The sequence below is a fragment of the Pinus tabuliformis genome, chromosome 6 (genome assembly GCF_031772625.1).
Source record: "Pinus tabuliformis cultivar Carrire ecotype Pingquan chromosome 6, CPIR1, whole genome shotgun sequence".
NCBI lineage: Eukaryota > Viridiplantae > Streptophyta > Pinopsida > Pinales > Pinaceae > Pinus > Pinus tabuliformis.
In genome coordinates, this window is record NC_142292.1 from 1,902,243,238 (window position 1) to 1,902,262,752 (window position 19,515).

The 19,515-nt window shown below is 35.2% G+C and overlaps 1 protein-coding gene across 1 annotated transcript in view; it reads left to right on the forward strand.

Annotated features, from left to right (window-relative positions):
* Positions 1–372: 372 nt before the first annotated feature.
* LOC149266793 (FAM91 carboxy-terminus protein) overlaps positions 373–19,515 on the forward strand; it is a 177,223-nt gene continuing 158,080 nt past the window's right edge. The window contains exons 1-3 of the mRNA XM_089409113.1: positions 373–468; positions 618–797; positions 983–1,106. Coding sequence (XP_089265239.1) covers positions 373–468; positions 618–797; positions 983–1,106 — 400 coding nt within the window. The remainder of the gene's footprint in view (positions 469–617; positions 798–982; positions 1,107–19,515) is intronic.

The window sequence follows — 19,515 nt, forward strand, 5'->3', positions numbered from 1 at the left end:
AACTAAGTCGAATGAAAGTTTTGGGCTCGAAAGTTTTGTTTTATTTTACCTATGTTTCTCTTACCTGTACAAGGAATGAAAATCTCATCTAAACATAAGTTTCATAGAGGAAAACAATGCTGGCAATGTTGCTGCAGCACTGATGACTTGGCTGGCTCCAAAGAGCAAGGTCTGTTCACTATCTTTTGTATCAGTGGCAGCCCCAATATTTTCAGTTTTCTATCCTGGTTTTTGAGGGGAGGCATGCAATTGGATGTTCAGAATCCTGTTAAGATCATGGCTGCTGCAGTTTTAAATTCTTTGGTCAATGACTTAAGACTTTGAACGTAACAAGTTCTCAGAGATGGACAATGGAATGAAGAACATGCAGCAATGCTTGTTCTTGGTGACATAATCAGCATCAAACTTAGAGATATTGTTCCTGCGGATGCACGTTTTCTTGAAGCAGATCCTTTAAAGACTGATCAGGTCTTAATCCAATCCTTTTCTTTACTTCTTATTTCTGATTACAAGTGCTCGAATTTTCGGTATGCTTTTATATCGTTTCTGGGATTAACTTCAACATTTGGTACTTTTCCTGAACCACGCTTTATGACAATATTTTTGAATGTGTGTAGTCTGCCCTCAGTGGTCAGTCATTACCAGTAACAAAGGGTCCTGGCAATGGGATTTATTCTGGCTCTGCTTGCAAACAGCGTGAACTTGAACATGTTGTCATTGCTACTGGGATCCATACCTTTTTTGGTAAACCAACACATATTGTCAACAGTACAAACCAAGTTGGCCACTTCCAAAAGGTTGGTATTTATTCTGGACTTCTGATTCTTCTTTTTGTCCTTTCTCTTATTTCATAAATACGTAATTTTTGCTGATACTGCAGTTGTACCAAATTGGCTAGTTAGGGTTCGTGGTAATATTCGATGATCGAGTACTGTTAGCTTCCTTCAAACAACTATCAATTACTAATTGTTGTCATGAATAGGTTTTCACAAAAGGATATGACAAGGATGCTGTTGTCTTGATGGTTGCAAGAGCATCCAGAACAGAGAATCAAGATGCCATTGATGCAGCAATTGTTGGGATGCTTACAGATCCTAAGGAGGCAAGTATTTTTTTTATGTCATCATATTAAATTTTAGTCAATAAGCAGGGCTATGCTTATTTTACTGATTTGTATCTTTTGTTGTGGCTTTTAACATCCATGCATCTAAAAGGCACAGGCAACCATTCCAGAGCTCCATTTTCTTCCTTTCAATCCAACTGACAAGAGGACAACTCTCACTTATATTGACAATGAAGGGAAAATGCATCGAGTTAGTAAACATGCTCCAGAGCAGGTATTGTTCTTTGGAAGTTTGACCTTCTTCATTAGACCTCTTACATATATGCATCATTTTCTGGATCTTTAAATGAATCAAAAGAATAAACAACAACAGGTCAACAACATCTCAACTACAACGTATTGATATTTTCCAATATACGGATATTTTCCAATTTTAAAATGATAGAATTGATATTTTATGGCCTAATATAGATGTCCTTTACCAGATATCCTTTATCAAATATAGAAGCCTTCATTTAACATTATCTTTCAATGATTGTTACCCATTAACAGCTTCCTTCTAAAAGAAAGCTTTCCACGAAATCTCAATTATTTTTATCTTTCACACAGAAGTAATGAATAATATAAATTTTCACAGGAATGCTGAATAATATTCTTCTTTTTATAAGAAAAATCAATGAATTAGGGAGATAGATTTAACCCGAAGGTCAGTGTTTGGCTCTGCAGTTGTGGGTGTCTCCCACTAGAAATTTGTAGATAACATTATACATAAAACTACTAAGATTCATAGTACGTAGCTCTCTATTTCAGGTGAAGCTGCAATCTTTGCATCACTCAACCATTAGATATCAGTTCCAGTCTTATTTGTATTTTTGGCCTAAACAACATAAATTCTCAACTGGGACGCATGGAAATCTATTGGAATGCATACTTGCTCACCAGGATATCCAAGTCCTATGCAATAAAAACGAGCACTAATGCTTTGTGAATGACCTGGTAGAGTTTATAAGAATAATTTCATTTATGAAAGATGAAGACCTGTAATTTCTAACCCTATGATGGCCAAAGGTGTCAGTGGAGCAGAGTCATTATGGATACTAGGTTATCCCCACCCTGAACTCCTAATCTTGTATTCTATGGCGATTTATACCTCTGGAGGTACAGAACCCTTTCCTCTATGCTGTCCTTGGCACATCCTAATGAAGCGGTTCCATATCCCCACTCGTGGAAGCTGCATTGTGTGTTACAGATCGCCTGATCGATCTCTCTCTCGACATTCCCTAACTGTTGGTTGGTATTTCTTTCCACACCAGCAAGTTTTTTTTGTCTTTTCCACCAAATTCATTAAACAGACCTCGTCTTCCGCATTTAGGGTCCTATCAAGAAACTACCTTTGGAGTTCTTCGGCAAGGGGACTTAAAGGTTTTTATGAAACCCGTGCCTACAATTTCTAGTTGGCTGTTTGCATTTTCTTGCACCATTTTGCCCATTTGTTCTATACTAAGACAATGGCAATGACATGGTGGTCGAAACCGACATTTACGGAAATTTCCATAAAACCCATGCAGGTAAGAGAAACCCTCAGTATTTAACCAGAATGCCATTAACTTATAATGCTCAAATAACCATGGACTCTTGAGGGAAACGAACAGACAATACTGTGACAAACATCAACGCCACTGGAAAACGCCAAACGACAGAGGAACAAACATCTAAACAATACAGTAGCCGAACTTAACAAAGCGACACCAGACAGTCGAGGCATACAAGCCGGACCTGGAACAACAGAACCGCAACCAAACGTTTGCTATACAGTTAACCGAGCAGGCAGGAACCGCATTCTGTTTTCACCGCAGACAATACAACAAATACAAAGGAAAAATCGCAGAGACTGCAGAGCTAAACAACCAAGTAACAATAATAACCCAAAGGGCGCAAACAGGGTAAAACCCAAGCCGAGTAACTTTCCAGCATTTCGAGGAGGGACAGTTGTCCGCCAATAAGGCCACCATAGTACATGCCGTCCTCAGCACTCTGGAATATTTTGAGCCAATGTTTGTATTAGATCTCGTTGAAAAGCATTACCTAGTTAGCGTGAATCTGAAGTTTGATGACACATACAGATCTATAACCAGTAATAGGATTGCATGTGATAAAGTACCTTTGAACAGCTTGATCTTATTTTGAAATTTTGTTATCTAATTAGCAGCGCTGCTGCAGTGACTTCTGAAATCATGCACACAACAGCTGCCAATATTAGAATATTACCAAGAGAAGACCTTCCTCGGTCTGCTTTCGAAACTGATCAATTGGTTCAGGTATATACAATACTCAGTTTCTAATAAATTGTTTTTGCAAATTAAAAGAGATCTCGTCAAGATTGGAAAACTGCAACAAGCCATGTTAGAGATCTGTTTTACTCTTATACAGCTTTAGTCAATCAAATACTCTTTTTAATGTTAAACAAGCTTTTGACACATTGTACATGGTATAAGGATTGCACAAGAAGCTTTAGTTCACATAACTCCTTAAGATGTTTTGTCTCAAATATGTCCTCTCTTCAATTTACAATGTTATCATTTTATTCTAACTAACTGTTTGTTATGCAAATTACAAAATGCAGGAACATGCTGGCCTTCACGTCTACAACAAATGCAAAAGTAATATGAATATGTTTCTTCATATTATGCTCTTACTGCAATACAAGTATTATGACTTTGTAGCCTCACGGTTTTGATGTCTCCTTCTGCATTGTCATGTTCAGCTAGTTAGCGTGACTCTGAAGTTTGACCGCAGATACAGTTTTGTAACCAGTAATAGGATTGCATATGATAAAGTACCTTTCAGCAGCTTGATCTTATTTTGAAATTCTGTTGTCTAATTGGCAGGGCTGCTGCACTGACTTCTGATATGAGGCACACAACACCTGCCAATATTAGAATATTACAAAGAGAAGACCTTCCTCGGTGTGCTTTCGAATCTGATCAGTTGATTCAGGTATATACAATACTCACTTCCTAATAAATTGTTTTTGCAAATCAAAAGAGATCTCGTCAACATTGCAAAGCAATGCGAAACCCGCAATAAGACCCCAAAACCTTTCCACCCCAAAACTTTGGTTCGACTTAGCTTATAATCACTTGCTTATAACAATGTGTTAAATGGCTAGTGATTGAAGCTCGATTGTTGATACCTTGCTATGAAGATCCTTTATTGATCAATCCCATTCATCATCAAGCTATCCGACTATGCAGTCTTCACCAGCCCCATGGTCATCAAAGGTCAGCTTTGTTTAAACATTTTTATTTATTTCAAGTGCATCCATTTTGTATGCAGTTCTTGATTTCCCTCCAACATTTTCCAACATTTGCCAACAATTCCTCTACTGTCCCTCTGTTACTACTTTTTCATTTTGATTTCTTAGAATAAAAGCAGATTCCTTGGTGCAATTAAATTTCTATTTAAGAAAATTAAGCATAAATCTGTCTGCAAACACCAACCCCTGTAGTACTAACTATATGCTTTGTTTCAAAATTCAGTCAAATCGCGATATAAACAGTATTGGCAATTTCTCTGAGTTTGAGGAGCCAATTCTTCGTCAAGGGAGTTCTGCCAGATTTGGAAGGTACACAAGATTTGCAAAACTTTGTCAATTGCTGCTATCATGGGGGGTTTTGTTGATCACCATTTATGTACTAATGTCCCTGGCATTGTATATCACCTTTGGCAGTGTCACAGCAGCTCGTGAGCTTATCACAAAAACTACAGTTGAAGTTGTAATATCTGAACGCACAATCGCAGCCATTCTAGGAAAGTCTGGAAATGATGGTGTTAAAATTCAGCAGCTAAGCTCGTATAAAGAAGCATAAATTTCTGCAAATTGACAAAATGACATTGTAATGACAGAATGACAAAATGTTACAGCACAAAATTTGACATTGTACTGAGACAATACTTCTTTATCCAACCTATAAAGTGCCATTTCTTTGACTTGACATAAATGTATTTTGATAAACATGAATTGCATTATATTTTGAATTTGGATTCTACTGCCACTGCTTACGCTCCAAAACCAATGTTCTCTGTGTAAAAAATATATATTTTTATATATATTCAATATATCATTACACAATGTATTAGCTTATCATTTTAAATTATAAATTATATTTTTTAATTCGATTACTATGATATTGCAGAAAGCAAGAGTATAGAACACCAAAAGATAATGGATTTTTTCTTGGAGATCATGAGCAATTTACATTTCAACTCGTAAAGTTTAAATGTTTTTTTAATTTTAATTTGTTTATTTTAATTTTTAATTTATAAAATAAACTTATCAAAATTATTTTATTATTGTACTTAGATGCTATATTTACTAACCCAAAACTATAAAAGAGACCAAAAGTCATGTCCTTTTGCATCACAACAAATCATTAATTAAATGCAACAAATTACTAATTACAAATTAGATGCATTTCAACTCGTAAAGTTTAAATGTTTTTTTAATTTTAATTTGTTTATTTTAATTTTTAATTTATAAAATAAACTTATCAAAATTATTTTATTATTGTACTTAGATGATATATTTACTAACCCAAAACTATAAAAAAGGCCAAAAGTCATGTCCTTTTGCATCACAACAAATTATTAATTAAATGCAACAAATTACTAATTACAAATTACATGTATTTCAACTCGTAAAGTTTAAATGTTTGCTTAATTTTAATTTGTTTATTTTAATTTTTAATTTATAAAATAAACTTATCAAAATTATTTTATTATTGTACTTAGATGCTATATTTACTAACACAAAACTATAAAAAAAAGCCAAAAGTCATGTCCTTTTGCATCACAACAAATTATTAATTAACTGCAACAAATTACGTCCTTTTCTTTGCTAATTAGTAATTGGACAAATTTAAAGTTCACACTAAAGTTATGATAAACAATATTTTTAAATAAATATATCTTTTGTTCTTTTGACCATGGAATAATTCCTCAATCATTGAGATTAACCTGAATCGTATCATTTATGTCCAAATATGTTACTAGATATGTAATCTTTCAATCATGGCTTCAAGACTCCATAACTATAATTTTTAAATGCTTAAGTTCTTCTTTGACCTTCGAGAATAATCTATGTAAATATTGAACACTCTCCACCACGAATTTAATTAACAAATTTATATTCATAATAATGTTTATTTAGTCATTATCATTTTATCAATATTTCCATAATATTCAAATGTAAAAAAATAAGAAAATTCTATGTTTTGTGCACCATGGTTATTAAAATACATAACTTGCTTTAACACCTTCCTATTATTTTAATATGTTTTGTGCACCATGGTTATTACAATACATAACTCACTTTAACACTTTCCAATTCTTCATACATTATAATTCATTATTATGCATTTCAAGATATTTTATACCCCGTGCCTATTAAAATACATAACTTACTTTAACACTCCCTAATTCTTCATACATTATAATGCATTATTATTACCTTTTATAGTTTTTTTCCCTCAAGTTTTCTATGATTCACTCTTCAATTTTATTATATTTTAATTATTAATCTAAGCATTTTTTAAATCATGAGACATTGGAAAATTATATCTAAAACTAATCTTATTTTAAGAAATACAAACTCAACATTATAACAAGATATATGACAAGTGTCTTTTGAAAATTAATTTTAATCATAATAAGAAAATATAGGACCAATGTCTTTTAAAAATTACTTTATAATTGAAAATAATAAGACAAGTGATAAGGTAATTTTACTTTATACTGTTAAAACATATTTTAAATATGTATGTTAATGTATTAAGATACAAATTAAATTATTATTTTAAATAGATGGATAGATTTGTAATATGAAACAAAAAATTTGAGATATAATAAAATTGTAACAAGCAATTATCAATTCAATGACATTTCTGACAATTCTTACTTAACAAAGGCAAAGTTCATTATATTTCACCCTTCGCATAAAGTCAAAAAGTTCATTCAACAATTGGCCATCCAATTCATTAAATCTTAATACAAGTAAGCATGCGTACAACACACTACTAATGGAAACCAGCTCTCATCATAACGCAAATTAAATCTCATAATAATAACTGACCAAACTGTTCTGCTAACCGGCAGGGACTAGCGCCACAACAGTGGCTCCTTGGTAAAGTTTGAAAAGGTCAAAAAAAAGGTTCAAGTTGATTAGTTCCTAAGTTCCAAAGTACAAGTTAATCAAGTCTTCAAAATTCACATAAATGAAGAAGTATTAAAGTAAAGAGTACTTTTTCAATTTTTTTTTGAAGACAATCACCAACTACAAGAAATTGAAAATGATGAAGGAAGGAATATTTTCCTATAACAACCTTTTAATTGCATATTGTAGATCACTTATATTAAAAGGGAATAGCCAAGGGAAGGAGATTAATATCGTTATGAGCATAAGTGACGAGAAAAATTACATCAATGTTAATTTGGAAAATCAACTGGTAATTCCAGATTCAAGCATAGGCCAAACAATAAATATTTTTGGTGAGAAGGAGTATGAAATAAATAATTTACAAGTGAACATTGATTATTACGAGTACATATCCCATTTTCGAGTTGTAACTATGTTTACCAGAGAGGTTGACATAATTCTAGTTTAACCTTGGTTAAAAGAATTATGTACATTCTTTTTTAAACATGGAGGAAAAAAATGTTGATATTTCCATATAAGGAAAAGATGATCACATTCCAAGACATGACCATGAAGTCAAAATTGATAACACACTCACTACAAGACCTTAAGGAGATTTCAGAATTGATGTTCCAAGAGATTCAATCAGAGAAACAAAAGGAGCTTGAAGAAGTCATATCTAATAAAACCAAAGAAAATTCTCGTTTAAAAGATCATAATACAAAACTCCTTAACAAAGCATAAAATGTAAAGCTAAAAAGCACAAATTAGACAAGAAAAGGAAAGTTTTGAGAAAAAATTCAATGACAATCTATAAAAAAATGAAGAAAAAAATCTCATTTAAAAACCCTTAATCAAGGGTTATTGGAACAAACCAAAAGTTTAAAAGAAGAGGAGGATACTAAGAATAAAGTCAACAATTGAGAAAGTGAAGAGCTTTTATGACTAAACAATCATAACAAAAACCTTCCTACACAAATAAAGAAGCTTAAAAGTGACAAGAAGTCACTAAATGACAAGTTAGAACAACTTACTCGAGAAGAAGTATTGAAGTCTCTAGTCGTAAGAGTCCAAGTTGGAGATAAAGGAACAAGTACTGATCCAGCCAATATCATAACTCAAGAAGACGAGAAACCAATAGAAGCTAAAACACGTTCAGATTTTGCAGTTCAAACAATGGAAATTCCAAGTTATGATTTCATAGCCATCTCAACAACAACAATACCTACAGTAAATAAGGAAATTGCCACACACATGATAAGGGAAAATCCAACCAAAATAACTCCTTATCGACATCTAAACCATAAGAGCAGATAACTAAGCCAGTTTATATATTTGAAGCATTCAAAACAAAAACAATAGATTTATGTTCCAAGGAATATTGAAGTTTGTAGGATGGTCAGATCCATTCTCAGTTTGACAAATTTTTTTTATCACTCAGAGGTGTTGAAAAATGTGTAACTATGTTAGGTCTTCATAAATATGAAATGTACTTTTGATTCTTGTATATTGATGAGGTGCTCAAAATTAGGCTCAAAAATCAAAGTGTCAGAATATTGATAAACTTAGCTTTAGATCGAAGTGCTCATCATTCATATTCTAACAATATGAACCACACTCAAATCCAAGCTCATATGAATATGTTAGAGCAAGTCAAAGTTTAGGTTTGACTTACTCACATGACAGGATTGGATGACGTGGCAGGTTTCATCAAAAAATTGGGAAGTGCCAAGTGGCAGGCCGTCATTTGTCCCCACATTTCGCAAATCGTATATCAGAGGCAGGTCAGTGTTAAAAATCAGCCCTAGAGCAAGCCAGGGTGCGATGCGAGAATCACAATCACACATCGGCGAAGGGAGGTGTTACAGAATCAGCCCCAACAGGTTCAAGTTGCGATGCGATATCGCAATCACATATCGCAACAGGACAGGTCCCGCATATGTATAAGACCACCGGTTTTCCGCCGATTGCGATATCCCAGATGCGATAAGGTTATAGGTTGCAGTTAAGGGTTTCGTCGAGTCCGCTAAATTGCAATCACATATCGCCCACCTAGTTCATAGTTCATAATACCGCAGGACTCTACTGATTGCGATTTGCGATGGATAGTTGGGACTGATGGATTATGGCCCGCTGCGCAGCAAAATTCTCACTCGGTTAGCGGATTTTTGGAGCGAAAATGTGGGTTCCTGTCGGATGTGGAGCAATTTGTGGTATGCATATTGGGAGAACTAGGAAAATTCATAACTTCTTCAGTTTTCCACCAAATGGGATGCAAAAGAGGCTAATATCCATTTTTGAGTATTCTAAATTGATTGGAGCAGGTTTCAGAAGCATCGAAGCATTGTAAACACATATTTTTACACTTTTGAGCATAATAGAGAGGCCCAAGCCATTGGAAGCTGGACCAAGGAGACGTAGCCCATGAAGGGTGAACTCCTTTATCATGTGCTTGTTGTAATGTGTTTTTGATGATGTTCTGTACATATTTATGTTGCTATTTGGTTTCTAGTTTATGTTAAATTGATCATAAAATTAACATAAAACTCTTCATTTTACTTGCAAAAATTGATGAATCCTTAAGCATAATGAAAGCATTTTGTTTATAGTCTAAGGAAGATCTTAACACTGCAAATCAATATTCTAAATCAGATCACATATTGTAAAAAAATAAAAATAAAAATTATTATTGTTATTTTTGAAGCATGGGTTTCATGCTCAAGGTATTTTATTTTAGAGGTCAATCACCCATTGAGTGCTTCTAGGGCTTGTTCTAGGTCAAGAAGCATATGTTGAAGATGCCATCACGCACATTGTAACTTGTAAAAATAATTTTTTTTGTATTTAAAAGTGTCAGAATACCCTCCAAGGCCAAGTCAACTTACCAACTAAGAAGTCGACCTATTTTGAGGAGCCTCGTCCACCTTAGAAGCCTATATAAAGGAAGGAACTCGACCTCCCTTGAACACACATTCACTTCTCATCATCCAAGAGAAGAAGAAGAGTAAGAAGGACAATGAAGAAGGAGAAGGACGAAGGAAGCAATTTTTGGGCTAATTCTCTCTCACATGTGCGAAGAAGAAGAGCTAGCGTTTGCTACTTCAAGGTAGAAATTCTCAAGTTTCTAAAAGAAGATCAAAATTGTCGAAAGAGAAGCCTATTAGGTCACTATCTAGCCCTCGACAAGGAAGCAAGTCAAGCGAAGCTGTTGGGAGGCCTTGGAAGGTTAATTTTCACTCACATGTGTGGAGGTGGTAGCAGTCGCAAGGGCCGAAAATTTCAGACTTGCAATAAGGCTGAAAATATGAAGCTGGAGGGCGAAGTTGTGCTGCTGGAAGAGATTTGATTGGGTTTGACTTAGACAAAGGAATCACATCATCAAGAAGGTCATACTTGTTCTTGGTAGGGTATTGGTCTATGTGTAGAGGTCTTGGAATTCGTAGTTTGAAGAATCTGTAAGCAGAGAAGAGATTTACGAGTTTTCCTCTCAAGTGGAGAGGTTTTGGCCCTGACTTGCAGCCTATACCCTGTGTTCTTGTGTACTATTATTCTTTTTGTTTTGGTTGCTATTTGATGATAAGAACAATTATAATAATAAGAGAAGAGGCAAATAAGTAAGAAAACGTAAAAAGACATCACAAGCATTTATCAAGGATAGAGAAACCATCCTAACTATTGCCCCATAGATTTCTCAACAAGTGGATCATATCGTCTTGTATCAACGAGGATGAAAGTTTTGAGACAAGAAGATATTGGAAATGGGAAAAGAGATCAAGCCCTTTCATCAGTAAGCTTTGAGAACAAATCTTTTTGAAGAGGAAGGAAATGTTATGAATAATATATATATATATATAATAATACAAATAATGTAAACAATTATAATAATAAATAATGATTAATTAACTAGTAATTAGTTAATGAATAGGTATGTCCCTAAGGACATGACCATTGGTGAAGAGATATCTGCATAGGGTATATAAGTAGGTCCTCACCCTAATTTGTAATCATCTTATCAATTCTTTTATACACTATTCAATACATAATTACTTGTCCTACAATGGATGTCTTTGTTTTCGAAGTATTATGAAGATTATTGTTGGCGTATACGGACTTTGTTCGTTGCAAAAGGAAAAGAGTAACTTTTGGCTAGTGGATGTCAAACCATAACTTACTCCAGATAGCATCCTTGGCCATACTCTCATGACCCACAATAACCTCATAAGCTTATTTTAGAGTAAATGAACCTATCTATCACATACCCCATCTCAGTGTATCTCTATTTTGAGAGAATCAAATCCTCTGTTCCCATAATAGTTGTTGAAAATCTTCCCAATGCAAATCTTGGGAGGAACATGGACAATCTTCCTTATCTTTCCATATCCACCATACCATAAAATCCAACTCTTGCTTCCAATAAACACTAACCCGCACTGTTCCCAGATAAGTTGCGAAAAAAATTAAAATTATGAAGATTCTCATTCTCATTTACATAAGGCAAATGGTTCTAGGCTTCATCCTGGAATAAAGCTGAAACACCATTCTTAATTTCCTAAAAATCATGCTTCCTCACTATTGCCTTGCTTTCATGCGCCCACTTCCATAAGCTTTAACCAATAGAGTTAAAATCATATCTAAGATGGTCTTCTTGTGACATCAAAGGTGCATATTTCCTCAACCATATTCTCTTCCAAATCTCATTCGCTCTTGTCACCCATCACCAGCATAACTTCGCTCCAAAAGTCACACTTAACGTTTTTGGATCACGAAGACCCAAGCCTTTAGATAATTTAAGCTTCACCAACATTTCCAAAGCCACTGATTACCATCTCTTCGCTTTATTAGAACCCCGCCAAAGAAAATTGTGCCACAGAGACCAAAGTTTACAACAAACAACTTTGGGTATCAACATAGTTGACATTTGGTATATTGCAATAGCTTGTAGAACAAGCTTAGTTGAGGTCAATCGTCTTGCAAAGTTCAAGGCTCAAAATGTCCAATTATTGATCTTATTAGAAAGTTTTTGGATAAAATCAACCAATAAGAAATTCTTTTAGGATTTAAAACCAATGGTACCCCGAAATATTTGGATTGAAGATTGGCTCTACGAACTCTAATACACGTGCTAAGTGGCACTGTATCGACTCGAATTGAAAAATAATATGTTAGTCTTCTCATTATTGATGAGGGTACCTAATGCTGCCATAAAAGTTAAAAGCATGGAGCGAACTGCTTTGACTTCTTTGAGGGTTGGAATGCCAAAGAGACAAATATCATTAATGAATTTTTGATGTGTCACAAGAAGGTCCTCCACAAATAACCGTAGACCTTTAAGTTTTCCTTGTGAACATGAACTTGCAAAGAAGTGAACCAAACCTTCCATAGCCAATATGAATAGAAAGGGGGACAATGGATCACCTTGACGTAAACTACGTGACAAAGTAAAATTTCTAGAAGGAGGCCCGTTAATCAAAATTGAGAAAAAAGGGGAAGAGATGAGAGAATGTATCCAAGAAATCTAATACCAAGAAACACCAAAAGCTTCAAGAACTTGTACTAGATAGTCCCAACTGATTTGATCATAGGCCTTAGACATATCGAGCTTGAAAATGATACCTTACTTCTTCGAACTTATCAATGAATGAATAATTTCCTGAATTGTTATGATGCCATCCAAAATCTGTCTTCCTTCAACAAACCTTGTTTGTTTTGAGTAAATAAGCTCTGTAAGTAAAGGTTTCAAGCGATTCACAATCATTGTAGCTATCACCTTCTAGATGGCATTACATAATGTGATGGGTTGAAAACTGAGTGGGTCCTCAGATTTGCCAGCTTTGAGAATCAAAGAAATAAATATTGCATTGAGACCACCCCACAAGGACTAAGATTGTCGAGATAACGTAGTCTATTTTATTATTATTATTAATTTTCTATATTTAATTAAACTTTAAATTAAGAAAAATGATAACAACATTTTTGTATTTCAATAAAATAATGTTTACATAATTAATTTATTTTGGGCTTAGAGTATGTGTTAAAATTATTTCTATATCATTAATAACTTGTTTTTATTATAACACATAAGAAATCGGTTGATGGTTCGAAAGTCATAAGTATTAAAATAATTGGTAGAAATAAAAGTCTATAATTTCATGTGATGTAGTTTTCCTTAAATAATTAATTTTGGCTAATCACAACTAATGATAACTCTCCCACCATTTATTTTTACAATAAATTATAAAAATCACCCAAAGCGTTTTTGGCAGGAACTTCAATCAAGGAAGAAGCAAATCGAAAATAATATCACAGTTAATCAACGGTTTGACTATGCAAGTTTGACTATGCAAGACAACTCTATGAGAAAGAACTAGAGGAGAAGCCTCCTCCCAAGATGAACACAACCACAAAACTTTTCACATTACAAGAAGTAGAGACATGAATTAAGAAGTTGAAAATAGGAAAGGCAAACGACTTGGTTGAACTTCAAACAAAATATCTAAAGTGGGGAGTGAACATTCTTGCTCTGCACGTAATGGAAATATTCAACAACGTCATTTGACAAAGATTCCCAAGAGATTTGACAACTAGTCTAGTAATACCCCTTTTTAAAAGTGGAGACGTCAATAATCCTTCCAACTATAGAACCATTATGATCAATCCTTTGTTTGCAAAGCTCTTCAGTAACATGGTGGAAAATATAATCATTAAGTGGGTAGAAGTCAAAGAAAAGAGGGCAAAAGGGAAAGCAGGTTTTAGGCCAAAACATTCTACAATAGATCATGGTATCACGCTGAGACACATTATAGGAAAGGTTTGGGAGGGCAAAGAAGAAGTATTTCGCTGCTTTGTTGACTTCAAAAAGGCATTTGACACAGTTCCTCGAGATAAGTTGTGGAGTAGAATGAAAGAACTTGAAATTCCTTTGCATTATAGAGTTGATGTCCATGGCTTTATGAAGAGGTGAAAGTCAAAATTAGAACTTTAGTAGGCATTTCAGAAAGCTTTAGAAGTGACATCGGAGTCAAGCAAGGTTGCCCTTTATCCCCTACTCTTTTTGGTCTATATATTGATAAATTGGGTGAGTGGCTAAAGCTGCAAGGTGGGGATGGTGTTCGAATGAGGGAGTTTGTGATAAAGCTTCTTTTATATGTTGATGACCTTGTATTGATTGCTAAGTCAGCCTAGGGATTGTAGATGCACCTATATGACCTTGAGCATTTTTGTAAAGAAGTGGAGATGCAAGTCAATACTAGCAAGACCAAAATAATGATTTTCTCAAATAAAAAGAAGTAGAATCAACATGTGTTCTTCTTTGAAGGCAACATTCTTGAAGAAGTAAAGGAATACAAGTACCTTGGGATTGATTTCAACAACAAGCTTAATTGGGAGCACTGCAGAAAGAAGAGAATTTTAGGAGGGTGGAAAGCATTATATGCTCTTCAAAACAAATGTAGGGAGGCAGAGTTATGGGATTGGAAAATAATTAAAGTGCTTTTTGGGCTCCTAGTTTGTCTAGTGATATTATATGGGTGTGAATTGTGGGCTAGCAACATCCCTGTCTCAAAATGGAAGCAAATTGAGAAAATCCAAAAATGCTTGATCATGAGCAAGTTTAAAATAAAAAATTCGGTTTCTTATGAGATAATGCTGAGTGAAACAGGAGCAACTTCCATCGAAGCAATTGCTATGGTGCGTCTCATAAGGTATCTTTAGAGAATTGAGCAAATGGGAGAAGGTAGATGGCCTAAAGTTATCTTCAATTAAGGAATGAGTGAAAGAAAGAAATCATGGATGAGACAAAACAACAAATGGATGCAAAATGGAAAATTTACATGAATGCATGTCCCACAAATAACAAGGATTTGAAGAGTTATGTTATGGAGAAGTTTCGTGAGCATATATGGGGAAAAGAGTTGGGTAGAAAGAAGAAGTACTATGTTCAAGAATTCAATTCCACGTGTGATCTCCAACAAAAAGAGTACATTGGAGCTAGCATTCCATGGAGAGAAAATATTCTTATTGCTCAATTAAGAACTAACTCGCATCAATTACGGTGTGAAATAGGTCTGTGGAAAAAAACTAAAGAAGCTAGGGAAGAGCGCATGTGTACTTTTTGCACTTCTAGAACAATGGAATCGGAAAAACATTTCATTTTGGAATGTGATGCTTTCAGAGAGAACAAAGACTATTACGGCAACATGTTAACTTTAGTTCATTGGCATTGTTTTTTTAGTAAAACACTGTTAGAAAATTGGGTCAACTCATCATTAATTTGAATAATAAGAGGATTGAATTACAAAAGACAAAAAGTAAAAATGCTAATGACCTATAGCTAGCTATATCTCATGGACATTAAATTTCATTCATTCTAGTGCAATGTTAAAAACAAATATCAAATATAATTTGTTTTTTGCATAAGCGGTGACGAGTACAAATAAATGATAATAGATTATACTACTGTCTTAAAAATAAATATAATTTAGATTTGTATAAACGGCGATGAGTCAGTTTCGGAATCGCAGTGGTTATGGCTGTTTTCAGTAACCTGAGGTAGGACGAATTTTGCCGCCTTTAAAACCAAATAAATAAAATAATAACAAATGACTGCCAGTCGAGTATGATAACGTTTAGAAAGCGCTTCACTTACTGAAGGCCAATCCAGTATATCCACGATATGATCGCCGTGTAGGTTTATGCTTATCGGTTTCTTAAGTACCCAATAATGCAAGCAAATTCCATTGCAAATCTGAGGATTTTTCATCCAGATCAACTTCCATTGAACATAGGACCTGCATCCTTTTTACCAAGTCAAGCCCGTTCCTTTTTTGGGCATGGCTGCCCAGCAAGATTTTGGCCTGCCAAGGGATCCCCATCTTCAATTCGCTCAACTTTCTACAAACCCATATGGTGTAGTGCCATCAGCAGAGGCAAAGGAAATCAGAGGAAGGCCAGTCAGAAGAAACCCAAGGAGAATGTATGGAGTTTCGACAATGAATTGGCTGAGGGGGCTGTCAGCAAAGTTAAGGTTTCTTCAAAAAAATTGAATAAAAAGAAGAAGGGAGGAGGTGGGGTATCGAAGAGTGGAAAACACAAAACAAAATTTTCAGGTTCAAGAGCCATTGTTTCTGCTGCCATGCCGGTGGAGACCGAGAAGGTTCTACAGACACAGGTCAGTTGGTGTCTCTGTATATCGAATGGACTATTTTTGCGTGTAAGTGAAAATTATTTTATAGGATTCGAAAATGCTATCACCGCTAGGCAATTCACCTGGTAAAGATAAACACATTTGCGACCTTTATTTTATTTTCCTTTTATTTTTGAAACTCTTTGTCAACAAAGTGGAATCTATGACCTCAGGGGAATCTCTATTTCTTTAACTTCACCTAGGATATTTGTGGGAGGCCGAGGTGACTCAGACTTCCAATATATTATGTCAATTTCACCTAGGACTTGCAGTTGGCCTCATCTACTGAGATGCTGCATTTGTGGGTTGTCAAGGGAGGTCCACCCAGTCTCGGCTGCCCCTAGTATCATCTATTGAGATATTCCGGATACATGGGCCATTAGGTTCACTGAGGCTTTCACCCAGTCAATAAATGTTCCTGGTCTCGTCCATCAAAACGTGCCACATCCACTGGCCATCAAGATCACTTGGACTTCCTCCAAGTATTATCTGTCAAATTCACTCAGCGGCCATCAAGGGAGTTCCACCTTTCAAGTTGGAGAGTAGATCTTTAATGCATTCCAAATATAAATAATGTAACTGTGCAAATATAAATACATTATAGTCGTTTCAAGATTGGCAAACTATCCATTGTTTTAAAACTCAAACTCAGACTCGAAACCGGCCTAGGGTCAACTCTGACTTGGTATCGAGTCAGACTAGTTGATTCCAATGACTCGGTTTTTGTAAAAAGTACATTAAATATTAATTTTAATGAAAAATCATATTTTTAAAGATTTACATTCATGTTTCCAAACTCAAAGCATTAGAATAATAGAGAGAAGACAACAGTTGATCAAAGCATGCTCATGAATATATCTATTATATCAAAATGGGCATTGCTCCAAAGATTGCCCAAGAACCTCCTCAATGCTGCTCCAAAAACCAACTCTAACTGCTCACAAACTCTTCACAAATGTTCACATAAATGCAATGAGATAGTTGTGAGGAAATATGAGGGGGTTGGGTCACCTTTATAGGCACGAGAGAAGGGTAGAGGGGCTAGGAAATAGTTTAAACGAAAAATAATGATTTTAAGTCCGCCCAACCCACCTTTTTTCCCGCTGCCGAGACCAACCAGTTTAGGTGGGCTCGTTCGGTCCGATTGGTCCATTACCGAACCGGCCGAATCAGTGACCAACTTAGCCGGTTCAGTAATGGATTGACGCCGAATCGGATAATTGACCTTCTTAGCCCGGGCAGGGGTATGGCTCGGTCAACTAGGCTGATTCCTAGTCAGACTGACCTAGTTTTAAAACTATGAAACTATCTTGGACACACAATTCAGTCAGTTGAGATAATATTTGAACCACACACCAATAGAGGTGTTGAAAATTGTAACTAGGTTTGGTTTTCAATATAATGTAATTGTAATCATGACATTGTATATTCTTTATAAAGAAAGAACAGGAAAGAAAAAGAAATTATATTTTTATTTTGGAGTATGGGTTTCATACTCAAGTTTGAGTCAAAAGCATGTTCTTCGTGCTTTTAGGTCTTCTAGGTCTTTTTAGGATAAAGAATAATATTGGTCATGTGCCATTGTCCCATTTGGACTCATTGCAATGAAGAAAAATATTTATTTTGTCGAGAAGAAGCCATGGATAAGTCCAAGACCAAGTCGGCCCAAGGAGCAGATTAAGTCGACCTAAAGGGAGGGAAGTCAACCCTCAAGAAAGGCTATATAAAGGAGTGAAGCTCGACTCATTTTGATCTGGATTTATTTAGGAACGAAATTAAATAAGGATATAAACAGAAACACAGAGCTACAACGAAAGCAAAACTTTAATTTATTAATAACAAAGTATTGAAAACTATTACATGCAAAATGGAAATAAACTAGTTCGGGTGATGGTAGCTTATCTTTGAGAAGAGATGTGGTGACTACATGACTTCTGAACTGTTTTATAATGAGGCTCAGAGGCCTTTTTATCTTTAAGAAACAATGGGAAACCTTAAACATGCAAAAATCTAACCCTAGGAGATGAAGCACCAAAAGCTTGTGGGACCTGTTGGGGTTAGTTGGAACGTCAACTTCCCAGGGTTGTAAATTTGACATACAATCTCTGTTTGACTATCATAATACCTCGTTTCGAAGATCTCTAAGAAGAGGCCGAAAAAAGATCGATAAATTAGTCTTGCACTTTTTCAGTCTCTCTGCTTTCCCAAAAAATGTCTTTTAGGTTCTAAAAACAATTCCAAAAGTTCAGGGTTTGAAACACTGCCAAAATTAGTAAGCTATGCTACAATTAAGGAAACTGAGAGAAACAACGGTGGGGGTCCACGTGGAATAGGTGTAGGGCCACCAACATCCGTTTGGATCACATTTGGTCACTCATCTCAAGCAAGTTCAATCTGCAATAGCGAAGGTGAAAAAAGAAATTGAGAGGATGAAGAAGAAGAGAAAAAGTCGAAGTTTGTCAAAGAATCTCTTTCCTTGTCTCTCTAGGGTTTGTGAAGCTGCCAGTTGCAGGAGGCCAAATTCTGACGCATTTGCAAGAGGCCGAAATTGCAGAGCTGGGATTTTGTTGTAGGGGCCGAAGTTGCAGCATCAAAGAAGCAGTATAGAAGTTTTGGTAGCTGTGTCAAGGAAGATCTTGCTGGAGGTTGGCTTGGGCTTGGAGGGTTTGTTGGCTTTGGTCTCTGGGTCTTGGAAGTCTCTTTTGCAAGCAGATTCTAAAGATGAAGAGAAGCATTTTTCTGGGTTTTCCCCTTGGAGGGATTTTCCCCTGGCTTTGAGCCTATATCTAGTGTACTTTGTCTCTTCTGATCTTCATTGTTTTTGGTAATTGCTTGATGAACAAAGATCTAATAAGTAATAAAAGGCCAACAAATATCACAAGTAATTATCAAGTTAAGGAAAATCATCTAAATACATAAGTCTCTTGATTCTCCAACATGGTATCAGAGTCAAGGTGTAAGAAGGAGACTGAAGATCACATCTTTGTTGGCACTATGAGGAAGGGTTTCAGGGTTCTTGGAAATCTCGCTACATCGATCAAGAATTGTCTATTGAAGATCATCTCCAAGCTCGCAAAG